This window comes from Schistocerca nitens, chromosome 3, assembly GCF_023898315.1.
Source record: "Schistocerca nitens isolate TAMUIC-IGC-003100 chromosome 3, iqSchNite1.1, whole genome shotgun sequence".
Classification (NCBI taxonomy): domain Eukaryota; kingdom Metazoa; phylum Arthropoda; class Insecta; order Orthoptera; family Acrididae; genus Schistocerca; species Schistocerca nitens.
Window position 1 is genome coordinate 892558375 of NC_064616.1, and position 22055 is coordinate 892580429.

Genomic DNA, 22055 nt, shown 5'->3' on the forward strand with positions numbered 1-22055 from the left:
GTTACTAAGAGTAACACAACAAACAACCATTCTCTGTGTAATGAAATGATCTGTAAGTGTGGTCAAGTGAAGGTAACTGGTTTTGTGTTCTTTATGTGCCATACAAACATCTATTATTCTTGACGCAAGTCTCATATCATGAGTTTACACAATTTAACTTTATGCACTTGAAGAAATGGATGTGTTATTGACATAATAAACTGAGGCACTGTTAAAAAGTTTGGAAAAACACAAATGAGAAACACCAAGACTGCAGGAGTGATATAAACTACTTCTTTATTTTTGAAAACATAGCATATTATAGACTGTCCCTTACACATTGGACAGTGAAAAGATCACATACCAGTATTACATCAGGGGCATAGTTCTGTTAAGTTTGTGCACAGCCCAAGTGTTTTGCTATATTGTACATTAAGCCAACCACTGGTAGCTTAATGAAATTTGGCGGAGTTCTGTGGTCTGTAAAACAGCTCTCTTACAACACACCACTCTGAACAAGAATAATAATGCACTTGAATTTCACTGTTGTTGCATATGATATACAACACACTCTTCACATTTGAGGCCAGAATGTTGACTGGTATGGACATAATACATCACAGTAGCTCTGAAGAATTTATGCACCAACACATCAGTAAGTTGTTTTCCTGAAGTTTTCAAGTCTAGGAAAATTCAATGATTCAGTTCAGACACATTCAAATTTGTTCCATGAAAGATCAATGAACTACAGTTTTGGCCAGTGATGTTAACACAAATTTTTCTCTAGATGGAAAGGAATACTGTGCATGAACTCAAAAGTATGTATTCAGTCACCTACAAACACAAGCAAAATGCAGTCACATGTATCATTCAAACTTTTCTGGGCTGTGTGTTAAAATTTTACTGTCAAACTACACATTCCTTTGTTCCTTTCTTATGGACCTTCAATAAGCTCTTTCATTAATATGATATAAAAACTTTTTTTTTTTTTTACAGAGGATGAAGATTGTTTTCCTCAGGATCATTGAAATAAAAAGGTCTCAATGAGTGAGACTATTATACTATATACACATCCGAAATATCTTGTGCAATATAACAATAAAACAACAGACATATAAGTATCTATAATATACTCACATCTCATTATTTAATGCTGAAAATAAGTTCCTTTTACTGAACATATACAGTTACATTTAAGAAGCAATTAATAAATTATTTTCAATTAGAAGAGCTAGGCACTGCACTATTACATAAACTGAAAAATCATTGAGACCTCTGTCTCTGAAAATTTAAATCTGAATAAATTTGTCAAACATAGCTGCACATAAAGAAAAGTAAAATAAGTAGAAATAAATACACATTTGAAGAGCACAGTAAAAATATTTGACAAATAACCTTCACATTTATTTCAGTTTATTACCAGCCAACAACAGTACCACATTCCTACACACATAAATTGTATAAAAACAACAGATGTGCAGTGCTACCAAACAAATAGACAAAAAAGAACAACTGAAATATGTGGGAGTATAAAACAATGGAAGTTTTCAGTCTCATGATACGTAATTAACAGTTGATAGTTTCTTAGGTGTTCTGCACAATATATTATTCAACACTTCAAGAAAACAGCTGACAACCATATTTTGTGAGATTTTTTGGGAATTTATGAGAGTAGAGGGGAGAGCACTGATCTGTTAGAGCAAGTATTAACACAAATGTTAAAATTAAATGCAATTTCTGAAATGTAGAGAATTAGCTGGCTGTTCTTACACTTTTGATAATTATTAAAGAGCAGGTGGTATATGCACTAAATGTTCCTTCTTTTGTAGTTATACAAAACCCACAAGATGAAGTAATTTACAGGTTCGAGTTCAGAGAAGCATATTAAAAGTCAAGCAATTACATGTACAGAATGAGCTGATTTTTCTTATACTTATTTATGAGCCAGAGTCATCTGAACTAAATGTTCTTTCTTTTATAGTTACACAAATCCCACAAGATTAAGTGATTTAAAAGTTCAAGTTGGGAGAAGCACATCGTTAAAGTAGTTCAGAGCTGTCTCTGGAATTGGTATCTCATCTCTTAGAGTCCTGTAATTTATTCCCCTCTGTAATGTACCTATATCTTCCTTACTATTTTCTGCAAAATTGCAAAGCTTGTGTTCTTTGTTCTTGATTGACACCAAGAAAAGACATTTGTGGCATTTTTAGCCCTCCCTTCAACAAATATGGTTGAAACAATTGTTTTCCTATTGTTCATAACTTTTGTTTTTCTTGATAATATTTAATCTTGAAATTATAGTTATAAATAAACAAAACATTTACAACACAGGATACTGAGAGTAAGTATCAGACTAAAAATGAACAGTAAAATCAAGCAGGTAGAATAGAAATCATTCAGTAAACAGAAAATTTGTAGAACAATCAAATTTACACCTTCGTCTTCAGGAAACAAATTCTCTGGATAATAAAGCACCTTTGTAATTAAAGTTTCTTTTGTAATTGTGTAACACACCCCACAATAACTATGAGATGAGCTCACATGTATTCTCTCTATCAAATTAATTTATATGCTACTATATGGAGATATTTGTGCAAGGTGGTCTGTTATTAATTTGCTTATTTGTGTGGGCATATAACAAACAACATTTGACCAACAAATCACAGAAAAATGGATCCATGATTCTACACTACACAATGTTGACAGCATATGGAGTTTACAGATTTCTGAAAGTGCAGAGAAACATTAACTACTGAAGTAAATGATTTTTTCTAAAACCACTGCTTTAGGGAACAGAAGGCTGATCATTTGAAGTAAGTACTTGGCACCTACAAAAGTGAATTGGGTCCAGTGTGTACAGGCAAATAACTGCGGCTGCAAGCCAACCAACATGGATGTTGGTTTTAAGCAGTTTTCCAGTCTGTATATGAAATGCTTCATATGTTCTCAGATTCTATTTTAGTTTCATCCACAGATGTGCACATTATATGATTCACAATTGGGGAGAGAGGGCAAAGAATTCTTCCATTGTTCATACTAGGATTTCAGAAATAAAGTTTACTTTAGGTGGGCTCCACAAGAATAGAAGTGGCTTACAAACAGAGTTAGACCTTGATGTAAAGCAAGAATATCCTCCTAAAGGAGGAGGAGGAGGAGGAGGAGTAGCTTGTGATAGTGGTACAGATTAAGAGAGAATAAGATATATTAAACTTGTAACTCAAGGTGTACAAAGATGTTACTTTTATTGTTTAATTCAATACTTTTCAAAAAATTTAACCAGAATGAAAGTAATAGATTTGTGAAACTTCTTGCTAGATTCACAACTGCCAATGCAAAAGCCAAGAAAATAGGCACTGCTTCCTAGCTGCAGAAATGGCAAGAAAGTTGCAAATATGATACAGTTATTAACTGTCAAGCATATCCACTTGAATGTTTTCTTGCCAAGGAAGCACATGGGGCGATACAGTGAAAAATAATTGTTTTGTAATCATTTACAACTGGGTTCAAATCTGCTTCCAGATTACAGGTTTATATTGATTCACCAAATCATTAAACATTATTGCCAAGACTTTTTGTTATAATAAGACAATAGCTGATAACATTCCTCAGCATTGAAAACACTGAACTTGGACTGAATAACTGGTGAATTCAGTACTGATGGAACAGTTAGAATCTGGTATTATTTCACAAGACTATTAATATAGATCATAGTTAAAGCCTGCTGCCTATAAATGAAACTGTTCACAAAAGTTATGGAGGCAGGAGACATTAGAAAACTGTATCATTACAACTTGTCCAGAGTGCAGGGAAGCTGGTTAACGATAAAAGCTGAAATTAAAAAGAAAAAAGAAAAGCAAGCTCAGTTATGTGCAAAGCAAGAAACCATATTCAACATTATTATTTGTATTATACAGGCTCATGGGTCAATTTCTCTCACTGCTTCAGTTCTGCACTGATTTATCCTTTAATATCATTTTTCACAACAGTCCCACACACACCTCCACTCTGTAACAAAAGGAATGTTTAATTTGTTAGAGCATCACTACAACACTGTATCATCAATTCCTGCCTACACTTTGCTTTGATACATATATTTGTTTCTGACTTTTTAATTTTGATTAATCTTTTTCCTTGATTTCCTAGCTTGGTGATGAATAAAGATGGCCTACCTATCATTGCTGCATTATACAGTGAACAAAACTGCCTTCACTATTTGGAGCAGAAACTCCCATCACAGAACTAAACATATGTGAAGAAGTAAAATGCAGCAATAAGCAGAGGCATTCTCACATTCAGCTTATGCTAAGCAGGACTGTTGGGCAGAAGGGGCAATTTTCAGTGGTCAGTTATGGGAAATAGCTATTGCTACTACAGACATAATAACCACAGCCATTCAATTTGTGACCAGAAATAGCCCATGGGGCACACATTAACTTTGTGATCCTGTTTATCATATAACAAAATCTTGACATATTTGTGTCATAGATCTGACATATGTATCACAGATGTATGTCTACAGTATAATCTCTATATACACACAAACTTAACACAGAGTTACACATACTTGCTCTTGTTAAAGCAGTATTACAGGTAAATAAATAAACTGTCAAGAGAAATAAGTGAGATATTTCAGAAAACAAATATTCAGACATGTATCATATGCTAGGCACCTTCCTCTCTTAAGTCTCCTCTTCATTTATATGGTGGCTTTCTGATAAACATATATAACATACAGAACAGAATATAAATTTACTACATCTCTGTTGAAAAGTTTGTATTATTTCGGAAGTTACTTTTTTCTCACAATTATCATAACAACATCGATTGCTATATTGTTATGTTTAGGTTTAACAAACTTTTCCATTTACACTGTTATACTAACACTTTACATCTTTCCAGTTATGGTGACAGCTATAACTGATATAGCCATAGGAACAAATATCAGAAAATCGTAAAAGAGTGCACATTAGCACCTAGTGATACTAAAAACTAACAACAGGAGGAAGACATTAAAAGAAATAGGAAGAATTATTTGTGTTAATAGTAACAATTTGCTTTTATTCTTGTACAACACATATTCTCATGAGCTAAGAATTTCCAGGGGATGAAAACCTGGTACAGTGTAAGTTATATTCTTCAATGAAAAGTGTAAAAGTCCTTAATGTCTCAGCATATTCATTGACAGATCTCTCTTCTTATTACTTAAGCACACACACCTCATAAAGACAAATGCTCCTATTATACAAACCAAACTTCAAATAACTATTTTGAACATAAGAATAAATATGTTTTATTTAGAACTGTAGAACAGAAACTGAATCCATTGTGCAAACAAGTTAATGATTCACTGCTTTGCTCAGTACTATCTGCCATCAAGATTGGAAGTGATCAAAGGCATTTGAAACAACAGAAAGTCACTCTATTTCTTCCACATTTAAAATGTTAGTTATAAAATTTTAAAATGGTACGTAGTTGAGATACAGGTGAAACCACAGACTTCATAATTTCAAGGTACAATACAGTTTTTCTTAAAACTGTTCACAAGGTTACAAATCATAGAATTTAATTAGTTTATTGAAATTATTCAGTTCATCCTTGTCATCTGTAGAATGAACTGCTATTCCAATCACATGGGACAGGCAGAGGTAGGTATTAATAAGTTTTCTTATTCTGATTCCCAAAGAGATTTCTGTATTATTTTCAGTTACCTACAATATATTTTGGATAAATTTTACAACAATTTTCTCTCAACAACCAAAGCACAATATGGAACTACAAAGGGTAATAATTACATAACAATGAAACAAGGTTATTGTACAGAAATAGTCACAGCAACAATTCAAACCTTTTATTAATGACAGGCAGGAATCCCAGACATTCTAACTGAAAATGTCATATTCTGTTGACCTCAGTGACTGAACTCCATCCAACTTAATAAAATCATGGTCAATGCTGATTTGCAGCTGCAGTCTTAAAACAGTAATCCATTCAATGTACTACATACCATTGACATAAAACAGTACAATCAAGTTTCTGTATTTGTACAATTCTGGTAACTTCACCTACTCTACTAAAAGCTTTTGTTTAACCACTCCCATGTATTTTCATTCTTAGAAAAATATTCAGTCATACATGCATCACATCTAACATTTGGAGAGAAGACAGACAGACATAAGACAGACAGTCATAAGACAGGCAGACAGACATATTTGCATGTGTGCACATGAATGTGCATGCTCACACACCTCCAAGCACACATATGTGCATTCAAAACACACACACACACACACACACACACACACACACACAGAGAGAGAGAGAGAGAGAGAGAGAGAGAGAGAGAGAGAGAGAGACTCAATGTACAAAGTTGTGTACAGACATTTCAGTCACACACACATGAATTACAGAGGAAAAAATTGAAACAGTAATACAACTATAGGCCAGCTGCCATGAAAACTCAAAAAATTCTGCACATAGAGATCCATCAACATATATTTCTGAACAAAGCCTTGTGGCAGATCTTAAAAATCACAGTACTGAAGCCTGTCATGAAATTTACAGTGGAGACTTTAGAAGCTCCCATAAGATACAAAACCATGTCTCTAGCACATTGACGAGTTTTGGCATTATATACCCTGTGATTATTTTCAAACACAACATAAGATTAAACAAAAACAAAAAACAAACAGGCAGTCAAATAACAACACACCTGTTATTTTTGTACAAGTTATAGTAATTTTTAACAGTATCACATTAAAAAAGCTATGCATCCATACTGCAATGTATTAGTAGATCTTCATAAAGTTAAATATAAATTTTAGAATACAACAAACACTGGATTACATGCACACATCACTGAATTTATCATTCTCTTCTTTGTCACTACATACAAAATGCACATATAACTGTTGTTAGATTGCAACTGTTTCTTGAAAAGTCCTCTTCTTATTGTTCATTATTAACATAACTATCAAAAACTACCAAACCCAATATCCATTCTGTCCTGTTTTAATCGATCAAGCATGTGATTTGGGAGGTAGCTCGGTTGAGGATAGGTACTGTTTGAGTACGGGGACGGGTATGGATAATTTGGACTTGGCACATGCAAGCTGTGAGCTGGAGGATACTGAAAGCTACCTCCAGATGCTCCAGCATACGGTGGAGCACTATGAGAGTACTGACCATATGGATATGGCAAAGAATGTGTTCCCATGCTCATGGGGTTGTGAAGTCCCACAGGTGATCCCAGAGTTCCCATCGAACTGCCCATACCACATGCTCGTTCCATTATTCCACCACTCATTCCATTGCCAAACATTCCATTTGCACTACTCACTACATGACTGGCCATTGGGTGTGGTGCACCAATTAGATTGGGGTACGTATTAACATTAGAGTTCATTGGTGCATAGTTGGAAGCTAAGCTGCTGACAGAGAATGAACTAGAAACTTGTCCTCCTGCTTCATGATTCACTGCTGTACTGCTGTTTGCAAGTGATGTTACAGAAAAGTTCATGCTTCCATTACTATGATGCAAACTATAACTGTTTGATGTGCTGACAGAGTAGTTTGAACCAGAGCTTGTATAATGTGGACTATAATTATTAGAATTGTGACCGTTCGCTGCACTGTACTGTTGACCACTTGAATAGCCTCCAAGGTACCCTGAGTTGTCATTAAACTGAGTGGTAGGAATATGGCCATTGCTGAACTGCTCTTCAACATTACCGTTTCCAATTGTACTATGAGGGGCCTCACCATCTGCAATACTTGGAATTTGATCTACCAAAGATTCAAGCCCTGATAAACTTTTGGATGATACATCCTGGTTTAAATTTCTCTTTGAATTGTATTCTGTCCCTGTATAACCTAAAACAGAATGGTTATCTGGACTTGTCTGGAAATTCCCATAATTTGGGTAACCTAGATTATTGGAATCATTGGGAGGTGCAGGACTTGAAAACCGACACTCAGTGGGATTTTGGTTATTTTCTCCCATTACCTCTTCCTTTGATGTTCTAGCCGCACTTTGCTGCCCATCATTTGTTTCCTCTGGCATGCTACTCGGAGGTTCAAAATCAGGAGGTGCCAGACTTGGAGAAGTTGGTGATGGAGATCCTAGATTATGTTCAGACGAAATTGCTGCACTGATTTCAGATGAAAGATCAGAGTGAGTGAAGGACTGTGACGGTGGCTGAGGGGACTGTGTATAATGCTGCTGTGATGGAACAGGTGAGTGATGATAATTAGGAATTTCTGATGGTGATTGTGAAGGGTGTTGGGAGTACGAATGAGAGTGTCCTCCATATGAAGGTGAGAAATTCTGTTGTCCATAGCTAGATGGTGACTGAATAGGGGGAGAGAAACAATTATTAGAAACTGTTGTTGATGAATTTGTATGGTCAATAAGGCCATTAGTATTTGGAATTACATCCTCTGTCTTAATTTTTTTTGGCCTGCCCCTTTTCTTCTTTGGCACTTCACAAACATTGTTAGGCTCTTTCTTCGGTGCTTCGGCACTAGGTTTTTTTACTTCAACACAATCTGATTTAATCTTCTTTGGCCTTCCTCTCTTCTTCTTAGCTGGTGGCTGATCTTCTTTTTTCATGACTGCATTACTCAGATCAGTCAGCTCATCATTGGCAGGAATTCGTCCATAACCATAGAAACTGTGCTCGTCCTTTGGCTCATCTTTCAGTTCCGGTTCAAAGTAGTTCTTCAGCTTAGAGTCTGTGAAAACTACCTCTGTTTCATCAAGGTCTGTAATTATTCCATTGAGATAATCTCTGAATTTCTTGAGAGCAGCATAAAAAGGAACCTTATCAGCAGCACGAGGAAGCTGTGCACATCTGGCACTTGATGATGGCATCACCCACATATACTGAAACAAGTAAAAAACAAAGTATATTAATGTGAGAACTATACATAAGCCCAGAAATACTGTGTTCGGACTACGATAATGGTTATCAGTGCTGTAACAGATTCACCCAAAATCTTTAGTTACTAATTACATTTGAAGGCAATCAAAGCATTAAAATCAAAAATAAACTTCTAAAGCTTCAAACCATTTACAACTACCAAGTTCATATCATCAGTGCAGAAACAATATTGTGCAACTGATTTTTCCGGACTTTGGTCAGCTGGTGTACTTAAATCAGCACAGCTGCTTTTACTGCAGGAATGGCACACTTTCTTTTCTTTGCAATGAAAATGGTGCTGAAAGAATTTGAAGTAAGTTCCACCAGGATGTATTTTAAAACTGTACTTTATTAAACATTACTAGTTTTCAGCATGGCTCATTCTCAAGTTTATTTCATCTACATCTATATCCCACTAGTTCCCTTATGGTGTGTGGTGGACTGCATGTTGTGTATCAATGTCATTTCCCCTTTTCCTGTTCCAGTCACGTCTGGTTTACCGAAACAATGATTGCTGGTAAACTTCTGAGTGGGCTCAGATCTCTCTAATTTTACCTTCATGGTCTTTTCACGAGTGATACATATGAGGAACCTGACTCTTTTAGGAACGTAAGCTCTAAAAATTTCAACAGTAAACAATGCTGTGATACAGAATGCTTCTCTTCCCGCATCTGCCACTGCACTCAGCATCTCTGCATTGAGTATCTCTGTGATATTTTTGTGCTTACTAAATGAACCCATAATTAAATATGCTGCTCTTCTTTGGATCCTCACTATTTACTCTATCAATCCTATTCGGTACAGATCCCAGACTGATGAGCACTATTGAGGTATTGGTCAAATGAAGGTTTCATACGCTATCTACTCTGCGGGCAGATTACATTTCCTGTGGGTTCTTCAGATGAATCTCAATCTGGCACCTGCCTCACCTGTGATTAGTTTTATGTAGTTATTCTACTTTAAATCACTCCATACGCATACTCCTACATATTTTATGAATGCAACTGCTTCCAGTGATTATTCTACTATCATGTAACCAAACAATAATGAGTCTTTCTGGCTATTTATGCTTAGTATGTTACATTTGTTTATACTGATGGTTAAGTGTCAATCCCTGCACCAAATATTGATCCTCTACAGGGCTTCCTGCATCTTGCTACAATTTTCTAGCGTTGTGACTTCTTTGTATACAACAGCATCATCCACGAAAAGTCTCATGGAACATTCAATGTTAGCTACTATGTAATTTATATAATTACATTTTGAAACACTCCTTTGGGGCACACCAAAAGTTAGTTTCATGTCTGATGACTTCTCTCTACTGAGAATGACATACAGTGTTCTGTTTGCTAGAAACTCTTCAATGCAGTCACACAGCTGATCTGATACCCTGTACACTCATATTTTGTTCATTTATGCGGCAGTGGGGAACTGTGCTGAATGTCCTCCAGAAGTCAAGGAACATGGCATCTAACTAGCTGCCTGTATTTAATGCTTTCTGGTTTTCATGTGGACTGGATTTCACATATCCATTGTTTTCAATACTAGTATTTATTCTATGTAGGTGATTTTCGGTCTCCAGAAATAACATAATACACCAGCATAAAACATGTTCCAAAATTCTACAACAGATCAACGTCAGAGATATAAGCCTATAGTTTTGTGCATCTGTTCAATGACCCTTTTTTGAAGACAGAAATAATCTGTCCTTTTTTCCAGTCATTAAAAATGATTCACTCCCCCAGAGACCTCCAACACACACTGGCTAGAAGAGGGGAAAGTGCTCCTGCATACTCTACGCAGAATTAAATTGGCAACCCAGTCCAGTGGCCTTTCCCCTGTGTGCGATTTCAGTTGCTTTTATATCTGATGGTCACTTATTTTGACATCTGCCTTTTGTCATTTGTGTGACAATTTAGAGGTGGAACTACAGAGTGAACTTCTGCTGTGATACAGTTTTAGAAAAAGGTATTTAATATTTTGGTCTTTTCTGTGTCATCCTCCATTTCAGTGGCACTACAGTCACAGAATGTCTGCACATATGGCTTTGATCTGTTTAATGATTTAACATAAGACCAAAACTTATAAGGATTTTCTATAAAGTCAGTAAACAGAATTTACTTTTGAGTTTGTTGAATGTTTCACATATAGCCCTCTTCATGTTAATTTTGGCTTTGTTTAGTTTTTGATCATCTGTGAGGCTTCAGCTACTTTTAATTTGCAGTGCAGCTGTCTTAACTTTCATAGCAGGTTTCTTAACATGATGGTCGAATCATGGAGGGTATTTTCCATGCCTCACAACTTTGGGTGGCACATACCAATCTAAAGCATATTGAACTTTGTCCACTGGCATTCAACATTGACAGTGCTGGAGATGAGATTTTCATGTTGACCTATAAGGTGATCTAAAATCTGTTTCTTGTCACTCTTGCAAAAGAGAAATATCTTCCTACCTGTCTTTGTATTCTTATTTACAACCATATTCAGAGGTGTTCTAACAGATTTATCATCACCAATTCCCTGTTATACACCAACCGAGATGAAAAATTCATGTCTATTTGTCACCAGCATTGACAAAAGCTGTGGATACACCATCCTTGTCAAACAGAAATCATGCACCATGCAATTTTCTATAGGGAGGTGACAATGTCAGAATACAGTAGTGAAATGCAGGAATATCTGCAGAGGATCAAGATTGGTGCAGTGACTGGCAGATGTGAATCACTCTTTTTGGTACAATGACTGGCAGATGTCAATGACTCTCAAAAACAAACTCCACTTTCATACGCATTTCTGAAATGAGCAACAATTTCTTTCTAAAGCCTTGACTCAAGAACTGCTTTCTAATACAGAATGATATATACCATGTGATATCAGTGTGCTGTGGCTGTGTGCGCTTATGCATTTATGTGGAAAATCAACACAAAGTATGCTACACAGGTTTCTTCGACAATAATACATGAGACTTGAGCTTCTCCCAGCATATTAGATGTTTGTATATCTTACGTGAATGCAGACAGGTAACATCCCTGAGAACTGCAGATATTTTGATAGGTGAACACCCTCTCATTTTCCAGGTACAAATGCACCCACAGATCACTGTGACTGTATAATCAGAGTGGAAGCTTATGCCGAATTATGCTTGGAAATCTGCTCTCTCCTCAGTTAAACAGAACATGGACAGAATTAGTGGTACTTGCTTGCCTGTTGTCAGTTAATGTTTCACTATCATTAATGTCTGATGTTGGTCATCTTTGGCTGTGTAGTGATGTTAATTGTTGACTGTGTGTATTCTGTTGTTCTTCTGTGTGTATTCTGTTGTTCTTCAGCCACTTTTTTGGTTTCAGTGTCACTACAACTCTATGCATCAAGGGTTTAGATTTGTACCTTGAAAATGACAAACTGTTCAACTGCCAAAATACTAGTAGTTGTTGATGGTATTACTCAGCTGCACACTTATAAGTTATTTTAATAGCCAACTAAACAACTTACTAAGTACTTGGACATGGCTCAAAAAATTACTTAGAAATGATCACATTTGGCATGCTGGTAACAGCTTTGTTGGTTTCAGGTGGTTTCCCATAAATTTGTATATGAAAAATACAGAAGACATGATAAGCATTCGCAAAAATAATTATAAAATTCACATATTCATGGTCACAAGAAGTGTGCCTTATGAATTTTTGGATGACAAGAAGAAATCTTAAAATGTTCTTGGGTATTTAGCCATCTGGTGTCCATTTGGACAGTGCAGCTGTCAGTACTTATAGTAAAATGTTGTAAGATATATGTAGTTAAAATTAATAAGGTATATTTAAAAACCATTCTCTATCATTGTCCACTTTGAACCAATTGACCTTATGCTTACTCAATATGTCTTTTCCACATTTTTCTGTCACTGACTACCATTACCCATTCTTTTTTTGTCAACTCCCTCTTTACATTCTCTTTACGAATAGGATCTTTCCATTTATCAGGTGGTTCCCTTGTTTCTGGTTCATCCAGTGCTCTTCTGCACATCTCTGTGCACATTTTGCCTTGTGGCATGCTCATCGGATTTCTTGTTCAGAGGGGTTTAGTTTTGTTCAAAATAATGGGTTGAGTACTGACCAAATAAATACTTGGTGCCATTTTTTAAAATGACATTCTATATTTTTCACTTTTCAGTAACTTTACTGGGTCAAATATATATCTAAAAATTTTTGGTAAAACCACATCCACCTTTTGATCATCTGTCTTTCTGTTATTTGGTGTTTCACGTACAGAGGGAACATATAATGTCATTCTATGTATTTTATCACACATCTGTTTGAAAGAACATCTTTACAGAATCCATATAAAAGTAATAACTGCAACAAGCAAGTATCTGTAATGGATAACATTTTCCACACATTCTTTTACATCAAAGTTTTTGAAGTTGTCCCAATACACTGATGATAACACTCCACAAAAAACAGATACTATAATTAAATTTTCCTCAAGACATTTAGGTCTCATCATTATCTACAATAACGATAATTATTTACAATCATTCTCTATGATGTTGACGGAATCTGAAGAAATGAATTAAAATTTGTGCCACAGTCAGGACTCGAACATGGGTCTTCTTGCTTACTAGGCACAAATGCTAACCATTACACCACCACAGCAGTATGGTCAACATTGCTGCACGAACTACCCAAGTCAAATGCCCTCCCCAACACAAACTTCAATTCATATCTTCAGCTTATTTTCCCCCTACATTGTCACTATTGCCAGGGCTCTCTAGTATTGGAATAGCACCCCAGTGTTGGATGTAATGGGGAAGCCCTGTACAATACGTAATCTTATAGATCTTATAATTAAATTTTCCCCAAGACATTTCAGTATCATCATTACTAGAGATAAAGTAGCTTCCATCATTACCATAGTTCAAGACAAATCTTTAGAGAATGTGTAACTTCACAAAGATAGCGTTGTGTTGTAGTGCACTTTTGGGTTTCCTGTGGCACAACCGTTATTTGTAGAAACCACATAGAAAGAAACAATTTGGTCATGTCTGGCTTGGGCTACCTTCATGATGTTATGGAAAGATGTTCAGTATTACATGAATGCATCTACAGCACAGACAATTAAGCACACAATACTGTGAGAGTGTGGACATGTCCCATACTAAACTGGTTTCACAGCATGGCTAAAGTACCATTCACTGGTTACCCTGGCATATAAGGAAAATGGACCAACAATTTCCATGATTTGACATCATTACCAATACACTTACTTTTCCTCTCACTCACTTCTATTTCATGTACTGAGTGTGGTAGGGCTGCGACAAAGCACATTCAGAAGGATGGTGGTTCAAGTCCCCATTCAGCCACCTAGTTTTAGGTTTTGCACGAGTTCCCTAAGACACTCACAGCAAATGCCGAGATGTTCCTTTGAAAAGAACACAGATTTCCTTCCCCAATTCGAACTGGTGTCCCAGGTCTAATGACCTCAGTGTCAATGGGGCTTTAAACCCTAATTTTTCTTCCTTAATATTTCTTTCATGTCTTCTTCTCATAGATGTTCTTCCACCCAAATACAGACATCCCTTGCCACTGAATGATCCTCTGCTAGCAGAACTGTGATCACTAGTTACTCTAAAAGCATGGTCTTTTTTGTCTATCCCTTGAACTATATCATTGACATCTTTTTACATCCATTGACTAGCAATTTCATCAGAGCTAGGACTGTTAAAACTGACAGGTTCCTGTGAACACATTTTGTACTATACTAAAGAAAAATGGTATGTAGATTGACAAGGCATGGTCTAGGAGACTACAACGTATGTCCAAACAAACTAGAAAGTGACAGTGCAATGAACAAGAAAATCTTGTAGAATTGGTGATTAAAGAAGGGCATTCTGCCGGAACTGACCATGGAAAGTGAGTTAGAAAATTTTTGCGCAGTCTGAGAGACCACACGTCATGAGTTAAGGGCTAATACGGGGTGTGTCCTCCCTTCGTCTTGATGACAGCCTGTATTCTACCGGGGACACTTTCAATGAGGTGTCTGAATTTTGGTAGAGGAACGGCAGCCCATTCTTCCTCAAGAGCTGAAACCAGAAAAGGTAGTGGCATTGGACGCTGGGACCTAGAGCGAAGCTGATGTTCTACTTCATCCCAAAGGTGTTAAAAAGGATTAAGGTCAGGACTATGAGAAGGCCAGTTCATTTTTAGGTTATGTTACTGTTCACAAACCATTGCCATGCAAATGCTGCTTTATGATAGGGTGCATTGACATGCTGATACAAACAATCATTATCTCCAGACTGTTCCTCTACTGTACACAGTATACAATGCTGTAAAATTCCTCTCCATTTAGCGTTTTTTTAAAGTTTTTAACCAACATGGTTGGGAATATCAGTGATCTTACTTGTGATAATTACTTATGAAGAAACAGTCACGATCTCAAAACATCATTTAAAATGACCTGTATCGGCACATACAGTAGGCCACTTCCAGATTGACTGCACCATTTGCTGAAACTGGTGACATGCTGAGCATCTGCACAATAAGTGCTCTGCTCTTGACAACAGGCAGATGCTCAGCACATCACAAGTTCCAGCAGATGGTGCAATCACTCTCAAGATGGCCGAAAGCAATTATTTTAAATAAATGGTATTTTGAAATCATGACTGTATCCTCACAAGTAGTTTTTTAAAGTGTGATGGGGGAACTGCACCCTAACCATGACAATACCATACCACCATGTCCTCCATACTTCACTGTCGGCCCAACACATGACAGAAGGTAATGTTCTCCAGGCATTTGCCAAACCCAAATGCTACCATCGGACTGCCAAAGGGAATAGCGTGATTCATCACTCCAAATCACTTGTTTCAAGTCATCCACTGCCCAGTGGCATCACGTTTTACATCACCTCTAGCATTGCTTAGCACTCACTGCATGCATGTGTTTTATGAGGAGCTGCTCAACCATTGTACTCATTGTTTTTAACTCCCTACAGTCATTGTGCCAGCTGGACTGATAGTAGCACTTTGGAATTCACAAGTGATTCTTTCTGCTGATTGTGTGTGAATTTTTAAACCAAGCTCTCCAGTGCTTGGTGGTCCCTGTCTGTCAGTACATGAAGTCTGCCTGATCTCAGTTTAGCTGGGTTATTCCTACGTGTTTCCACTTCACAGCCACATCATCAACAGTTGGTTTCGGTAGCTTTTTGGAAGGGCTGAAATGTTCCTAATGGATCTGTTACTCAGATGATGTCCAATGATTAGTTTTATGTTCAAAGTCACTGAGCTCTCCTGACTCACCCCTTCTGCTGTTACTGTTTCTCTACTGACGACACAATACTCCTCACCTCCTTTCACACTGACTGGTCTGCCCCTCGTGATAACTAATGGTCAATACGGCATTACACAGCAGTGTCTTTTGAATAAATAGTGTATGCACAGACCTATAGATTTATTTAACTGCTGACAATTAGCTGTAGAATCTGGGAATATACTTTCTGGTTGTGTATCATGATTTTTTATACACCCAAAATAAAACTTCTCTGTAAGCTTAACATGGATCCTACAAGCTCAAGTAATATGGAATCTGAATTGGTCTGTCTGTCCACAAGATCCAGAAGGCTGTACACAGTGGAGCCCAGGATGTTGCCACAGCTCATGCTTCCGCACTGTCACCTGATAAATTAAATAGTATATTGTTCTTATGGGGAGCTATTTCCACACATGAAGCTAAGTATCCTGTGTAGCACAAGAAGTGTGATGGGGCTGCTATTTTTTACAATATCTATATAAAACCTCATGGAAAACAGTTTAAAGTCTCCGAGGTGTTTAAAACATTATTTTAAATAAATTGAAGATTTATGAGATTGTTAGTATAGACAACCAACATATGTCATATCTAATCAACAGAATGCAGAAACGTATACTTAGAAATTCAACCAATCTAGTCACGGGACATAATTCTGACTGGAAGAAATCATGTATGGGGTTCCCCAAGGCTCAAGTTTAGGTCCACTATTGTTCTTCATATATGTGAATAATCTTCTGTCTAATATACAACAAACAGAATTAGTTCTTTTTGCGGATTCAGTTCTGCAGATCTAGGGGTACTACACCATTGGTAAGTGTAACATATGGTAAGGAAATAATAAATAGGGTAGAAACTTCAAAATTCTTAGGAGTCCATATTGATGTGAATTTAAATTGGAAAAAAAGTGCATTTTGGAACTCCTAAAACAACTCAGTTCAGCCACATTCACACTTAGAATCATTGCAAATCTTGGAAGGGGACAAATCAATAAGTTGACATATTTGGCATATTTTCATTCAATAATGTCATATGGAAAAATTTTCTGGGATAACTTATCTTTAATAACAAAAGACTTCATTATGCAAAAATGTGCCGTAATAACATGTGGTCATCCACGTTCATCTTGTAGACATCTGTTTAAGGAGTTGGGTATTCTGAATACTGCTTCACAGTATATTTATTCCCTCATGAAGTTTGTAGTACATAATTCACTACAGTTCAAGATGAAAAATGAGGTACATAATTACAATACCAGAAGGAAAAATGACATTCATTACTCCACATTAATGTTGTCTTTAGCAGAAAAAGGAATACACAATGCTCCAACAAAGATTTTTGATCACTTAGCCAGTGATATAAAATGTCGGACAGACAGAAAAATGAACTGTATTACAGGGAGGTCACATAAAAAATTGTTACGACATGCAGCACTTGGCGAAAACTTGCATATGACAAGTAGAGACCAGGCCCTACAACATACTGATTTTGATACACTCTGCTATACTAATCTGAGAATGCTGAAAATAGCCCCTGTGAAAGGATTGAGGTCTCAATGCTTCCATTTTGGACCAAGTGGAGCCATCAGACTCCTCAAAAATAAGGAAATTTTATTTACATATATCAAGCTGCAACCAAATAGTTACCAAAAAATTAAAGACTTAGCTATTTTCATCCATTGTAGATATACTCTGGGAGAAGATCCCCTGCTGATAGTGGCGGTGGCCATATGGTGAATGACCTGCATTCATATCATAGTCAACAGTGCACTTCTTAGGATACATTTCACTTTGTGGTGAGATATGACAGCCGATTTGAAATTTACAAACTGTTATTTTCAATTAAATATTTTTTATTGTGAACAAAGAAAACAGTTAGTAGCATATGTTCCTTTGGCGGAGACTAAAGGTTTGCTTGTGGTTTTTACCCCTCATATATTAACCTTTTTTAGGAGAATATGAAGATGAAAAAACAATCACAAGTGTTAAATCATTATTGCTGGAGTATCTCTCTCTTTCCCTCTTTCTAGCAATGAGACAGGGTTGTTTCTTTCTATGTGATTAGTGAAATTTTCATATGAATACACAATTATTATTAGATGTCAATTAGAGACCATAACAAATTAAGGTACCACAAATATTAATACAATTTTACTAAACTAAGTGTGTGTACATATGAAATATTACCTAACAAAAATTACATCAGAGCACATAACTGCTTGTATGGTGAATGCCATTAGACATCCTTGAAGGTTTACCATGACAGGAAGAACATGAGGAGTCTTCAAGAAACAAGAGGCAGAGAGGGAGTAGAGATGATATATTTTGTGAGAAAACACAGAAAAAAGTAAATTAATAAATACATACAACACAGTATACAGTCTGTGCCAATGATCAAAAGTGTCATCAAAGTCTAGTACAGTGCAGCCTGAAATGTATGAATAAAATTTCCTCATTTTTGATTAGTCTAATGATTCCACCTGGTCCAAAATGGATCCTGCATCATGAAATCTGACCAAAATTTTTTAATGGAAGTGTAGTGGTCTACACCTGTTCAAGTTCCCTGTTGATTAATATGTTAAAGTTCATCGAAAAAAAAATTGTAGGTTGCTAGGTCTGGCTCCTCTTTCTGCACCTCAACATTCAAAGATTTATAATGTAATGTGTGTAAATATATGAAAAACTATATCACTGACAATTGTCACAGGAATCAGTCACAACTATCAAGTATATGGGAGTATCCGTCTTTGCAATTTAACGTGAAACAACCATATAAATCTAACCATGAGGGAGATAGATCACACACTGAAATTTCGTGGCAGAATTTTGTGGAGGTGCAATTCATTAAACCCTCGTTTGAGCAATTCTTATGTACTGTTCATTGGCATGAGACACCTTAGTGTCAAAGGAAGAGCTAGAAAAGTTTCAAAGAAGATCTACATGACTGTTGTGAGTTTGTTTAATGTTCATGATACTGTCACAGAAATTCTCAACACTTTCCAATGAAAATTTCTGAAATAAATAACAGAGTGCACTGCAGAGAGTCTGCCCCTAAAAACGTTTCAAGAACTTCCTGACCACGGGAGAAAATTAGAGGGATTTGAGAGTATATGGAGGGGTACTAACACTCTTCCTACTCACATACCAACTGCAAATGGAAACATACCATCCACAAATGGAACAGGAAAGGGGGGAGAGGGGTATAATTCTGGTACAGTCATGTATGGTGCCTAGCATAATACAGATGAAAATGCAGAAAGCCCAAAAGAACATGTCCCGCTTGGCAGACCCCAACAGTAAGTTTGTGATACAAATGATTGGTATTGACAGTTTAGGTGGTCAAGGGGCAATTTTGCCAGATGCGGTGTAAGGCATAACGGTCTCTACAGCTCATGTGACTTAGTGGCAAAAGCAAAATATGTGACAACACGCAGGTTGTATCTGCATACATCAATTTGCTGATTCTAACATACGTATCAACTCAAAAAACGGCAAGGAACTATTCAGTATCTAGTATGCTAAAATATCTTTAAGTTATTTGTTAACACTTTCAAATGGACAATCAAACTATGTTTCTAATATTGCAGATTTTCAAAGTTTTTGTTTTCACTGTTTAGCAAACATACAGGAAGCTCTTTTACCTTATTACTCAGTTCTCTAATATTTTGATGAAATAAGCTAACTTTACTTTTCCGTGCATTATTAAGAATTGTGTTGAGTTGTTCTACTATTTTCACTTCTTTCAAAGGAGGTTGCCTGAATAAGATGCCCCTCTGACAACAGTAACCACGGGGATCTTGCAATGTGTGATGGTGGCCCCATCCCCCCATATGTTATCTGCAAGAAGCTTGCCAATCTGTTTTTTCCTCTCCTACGCAGCTGTAGGCCATGTTTAGTATGAGTATATTCCCATCTCGCAACTGTAGCAACTGGCACTGCACTCATATGAGGTATTGTTTCAGTCAGCAGCAGCCTGCTCAACTCTGTATTCACAAAGCTCACAGCAGTGTTTACCCAGGGCTGGTCATGGTGCTGCAGGACCTCCACAAAACTCAAATTTGTGTGTGTGAGTTTTGTTTCACATCATCCATGTTTTTGAAATCTTGTTTGAGATACCGCATTATGTTTGAGCCCAGAATGTGTTCTGAGATTCTACAACAATTGGATGTCAGAGATATTTGATGGTAGTTTGGTGGATTACGTCTGCTACCCTTCTCATAGACAAGTGTGGCCTGTGCTTTCTTCCAGCTACTTGGCATAGTTTTCTATCCGAGGGATCTACGATAGATTATAATTAACAGAGGGGCTAGCTGGATATAAAATCTGATATGGATTCCATCGGGCCCTGGGGCTTTGTTCAGTTTTAACAATTTCAGCTGTTTCTCAACACCACTGAGACTAATATCAATGTCCAGAATGAGATTTTCACTCTGCAGCGGAGTGTGCGCTGATATGAAACTTCCTGGCAGATTAAAACTGTGTGCCAGGCCGAGACTCGAACTCAGGACCTATGCCTTTCGCAGGCAAGTGCTCTACCAAATGAGCTACCCAAGTACGACTCATGCCCCATCCTCACAGCTTTACTTCTGCCAGTACCTTGTCTCCTACCTTCCAAACTTTACAGAAGGAGAGCTTCTATAAAGTTTGGAAGGTAGGAGACGAGGTACTGGCAGAAGTAAAGCTGTGAGTACCGGGCGTGAGTCGTGCTTCGGTAGCTCAGTTGGTAGAGCACTTGCCCGCGAAAGGCAAGGTCCCGAGTTCGAGTCTCGGTCGGGCACACAGTTTTAAACTGCCAGGAAGTTTAATATCAATGTCACTTATCTTTTCAGTGGTATGAGAATTAATTTGGGGCAATATTCCTGGTTTTTTCCTTTGTAAAGGAACATTTTAAAACAGAGTTAAGCATTCCTGATTTAGCTTTGCTACTATCAGCTTTAGTTCCAGTTTCAGTCATCAAGGACTGGACACAAACTTTGGTGCCAATAATAGCCTTTATGTATGACCAGAATTTCTTTAGGTTTTGTGAAAGATCATTTGACAATATTCTGCTACAGTAGTCACTGAAGGCTTCATGCATTGCTCTCTTGACTTTCAAATTCATTTCATTCAGTATCTCTCTATCTATAGCCCTAAGCTTTGTTTTATACCTATCATGCAGTAGTCTCTGTTTCTTTAGAAGGTTCTTTACAGTGACTATATACCATGGAAGATGTCTCCCATTACGAACTGCCCCTCTGGGTACATATCTGTCCAGTGCAAGGTCAACTATTCTTTTAAATTTGAGCCATAGTTCTTCCACATGCTTCTGTCCTGAGCTAAAAGTTTCAGTTTCCTCGCTGAGGTATGACACTGTTGTTTCTCTGTCTAGTTTGCTGAAATATGAATATTTCTTCTTGTTTTAGTTGCTCTTTGTATTTTGGTATTTATTATTGCTATAACTGCATTATGGTCACTGATACCAGTTTCAATGTGGGCTTCCTCACGGAGGCTATGTCTGTCTGTTGCCACTACACTTAATGTATTTCCATCATGAGTTGGATTCTGCACTATGTATTGTAGGTGGTTTTCGGAGAAGGCATTTAGTAATGTTTCTGAGAATGTCTTGTCACATCCACCACTAACAAAACTGTTCCTATCCCAATTGATTGTTGGACGATTAAAGTCTCCTCCAATGATTACAGTATCAATAAAGAACTTACTTACAAATGAACTGGGGTTTCCTCTAAAGTTTTTTATTACATCAAGAGGAGAATCTGGTAAGTAATAGAAGGACACTATTATAACATTTTGCCACCCCCGCCCAAACAATCTCACATGCAGCTTCAACTTCTATCTGGGACGATTCAAGTTTCTTGTCT

The 22055-nt window shown here is 36.9% G+C and overlaps 1 protein-coding gene across 2 annotated transcripts in view; it reads right to left on the reverse strand.

Annotated features, from left to right (window-relative positions):
• Window positions 1–259: 259 nt before the first annotated feature.
• LOC126248950 (uncharacterized) overlaps window positions 260–22055 on the reverse strand; it is a 226615-nt gene continuing 204819 nt past the window's right edge. For both annotated transcript variants that reach the window (XM_049950482.1, XM_049950481.1), the window contains exon 7: window positions 260–8860. In XM_049950482.1, the coding sequence (XP_049806439.1) occupies window positions 6950–8860 (1911 nt within the window). In that variant the 3' untranslated portion in view covers window positions 260–6949. The remainder of the gene's footprint in view (window positions 8861–22055) is intronic.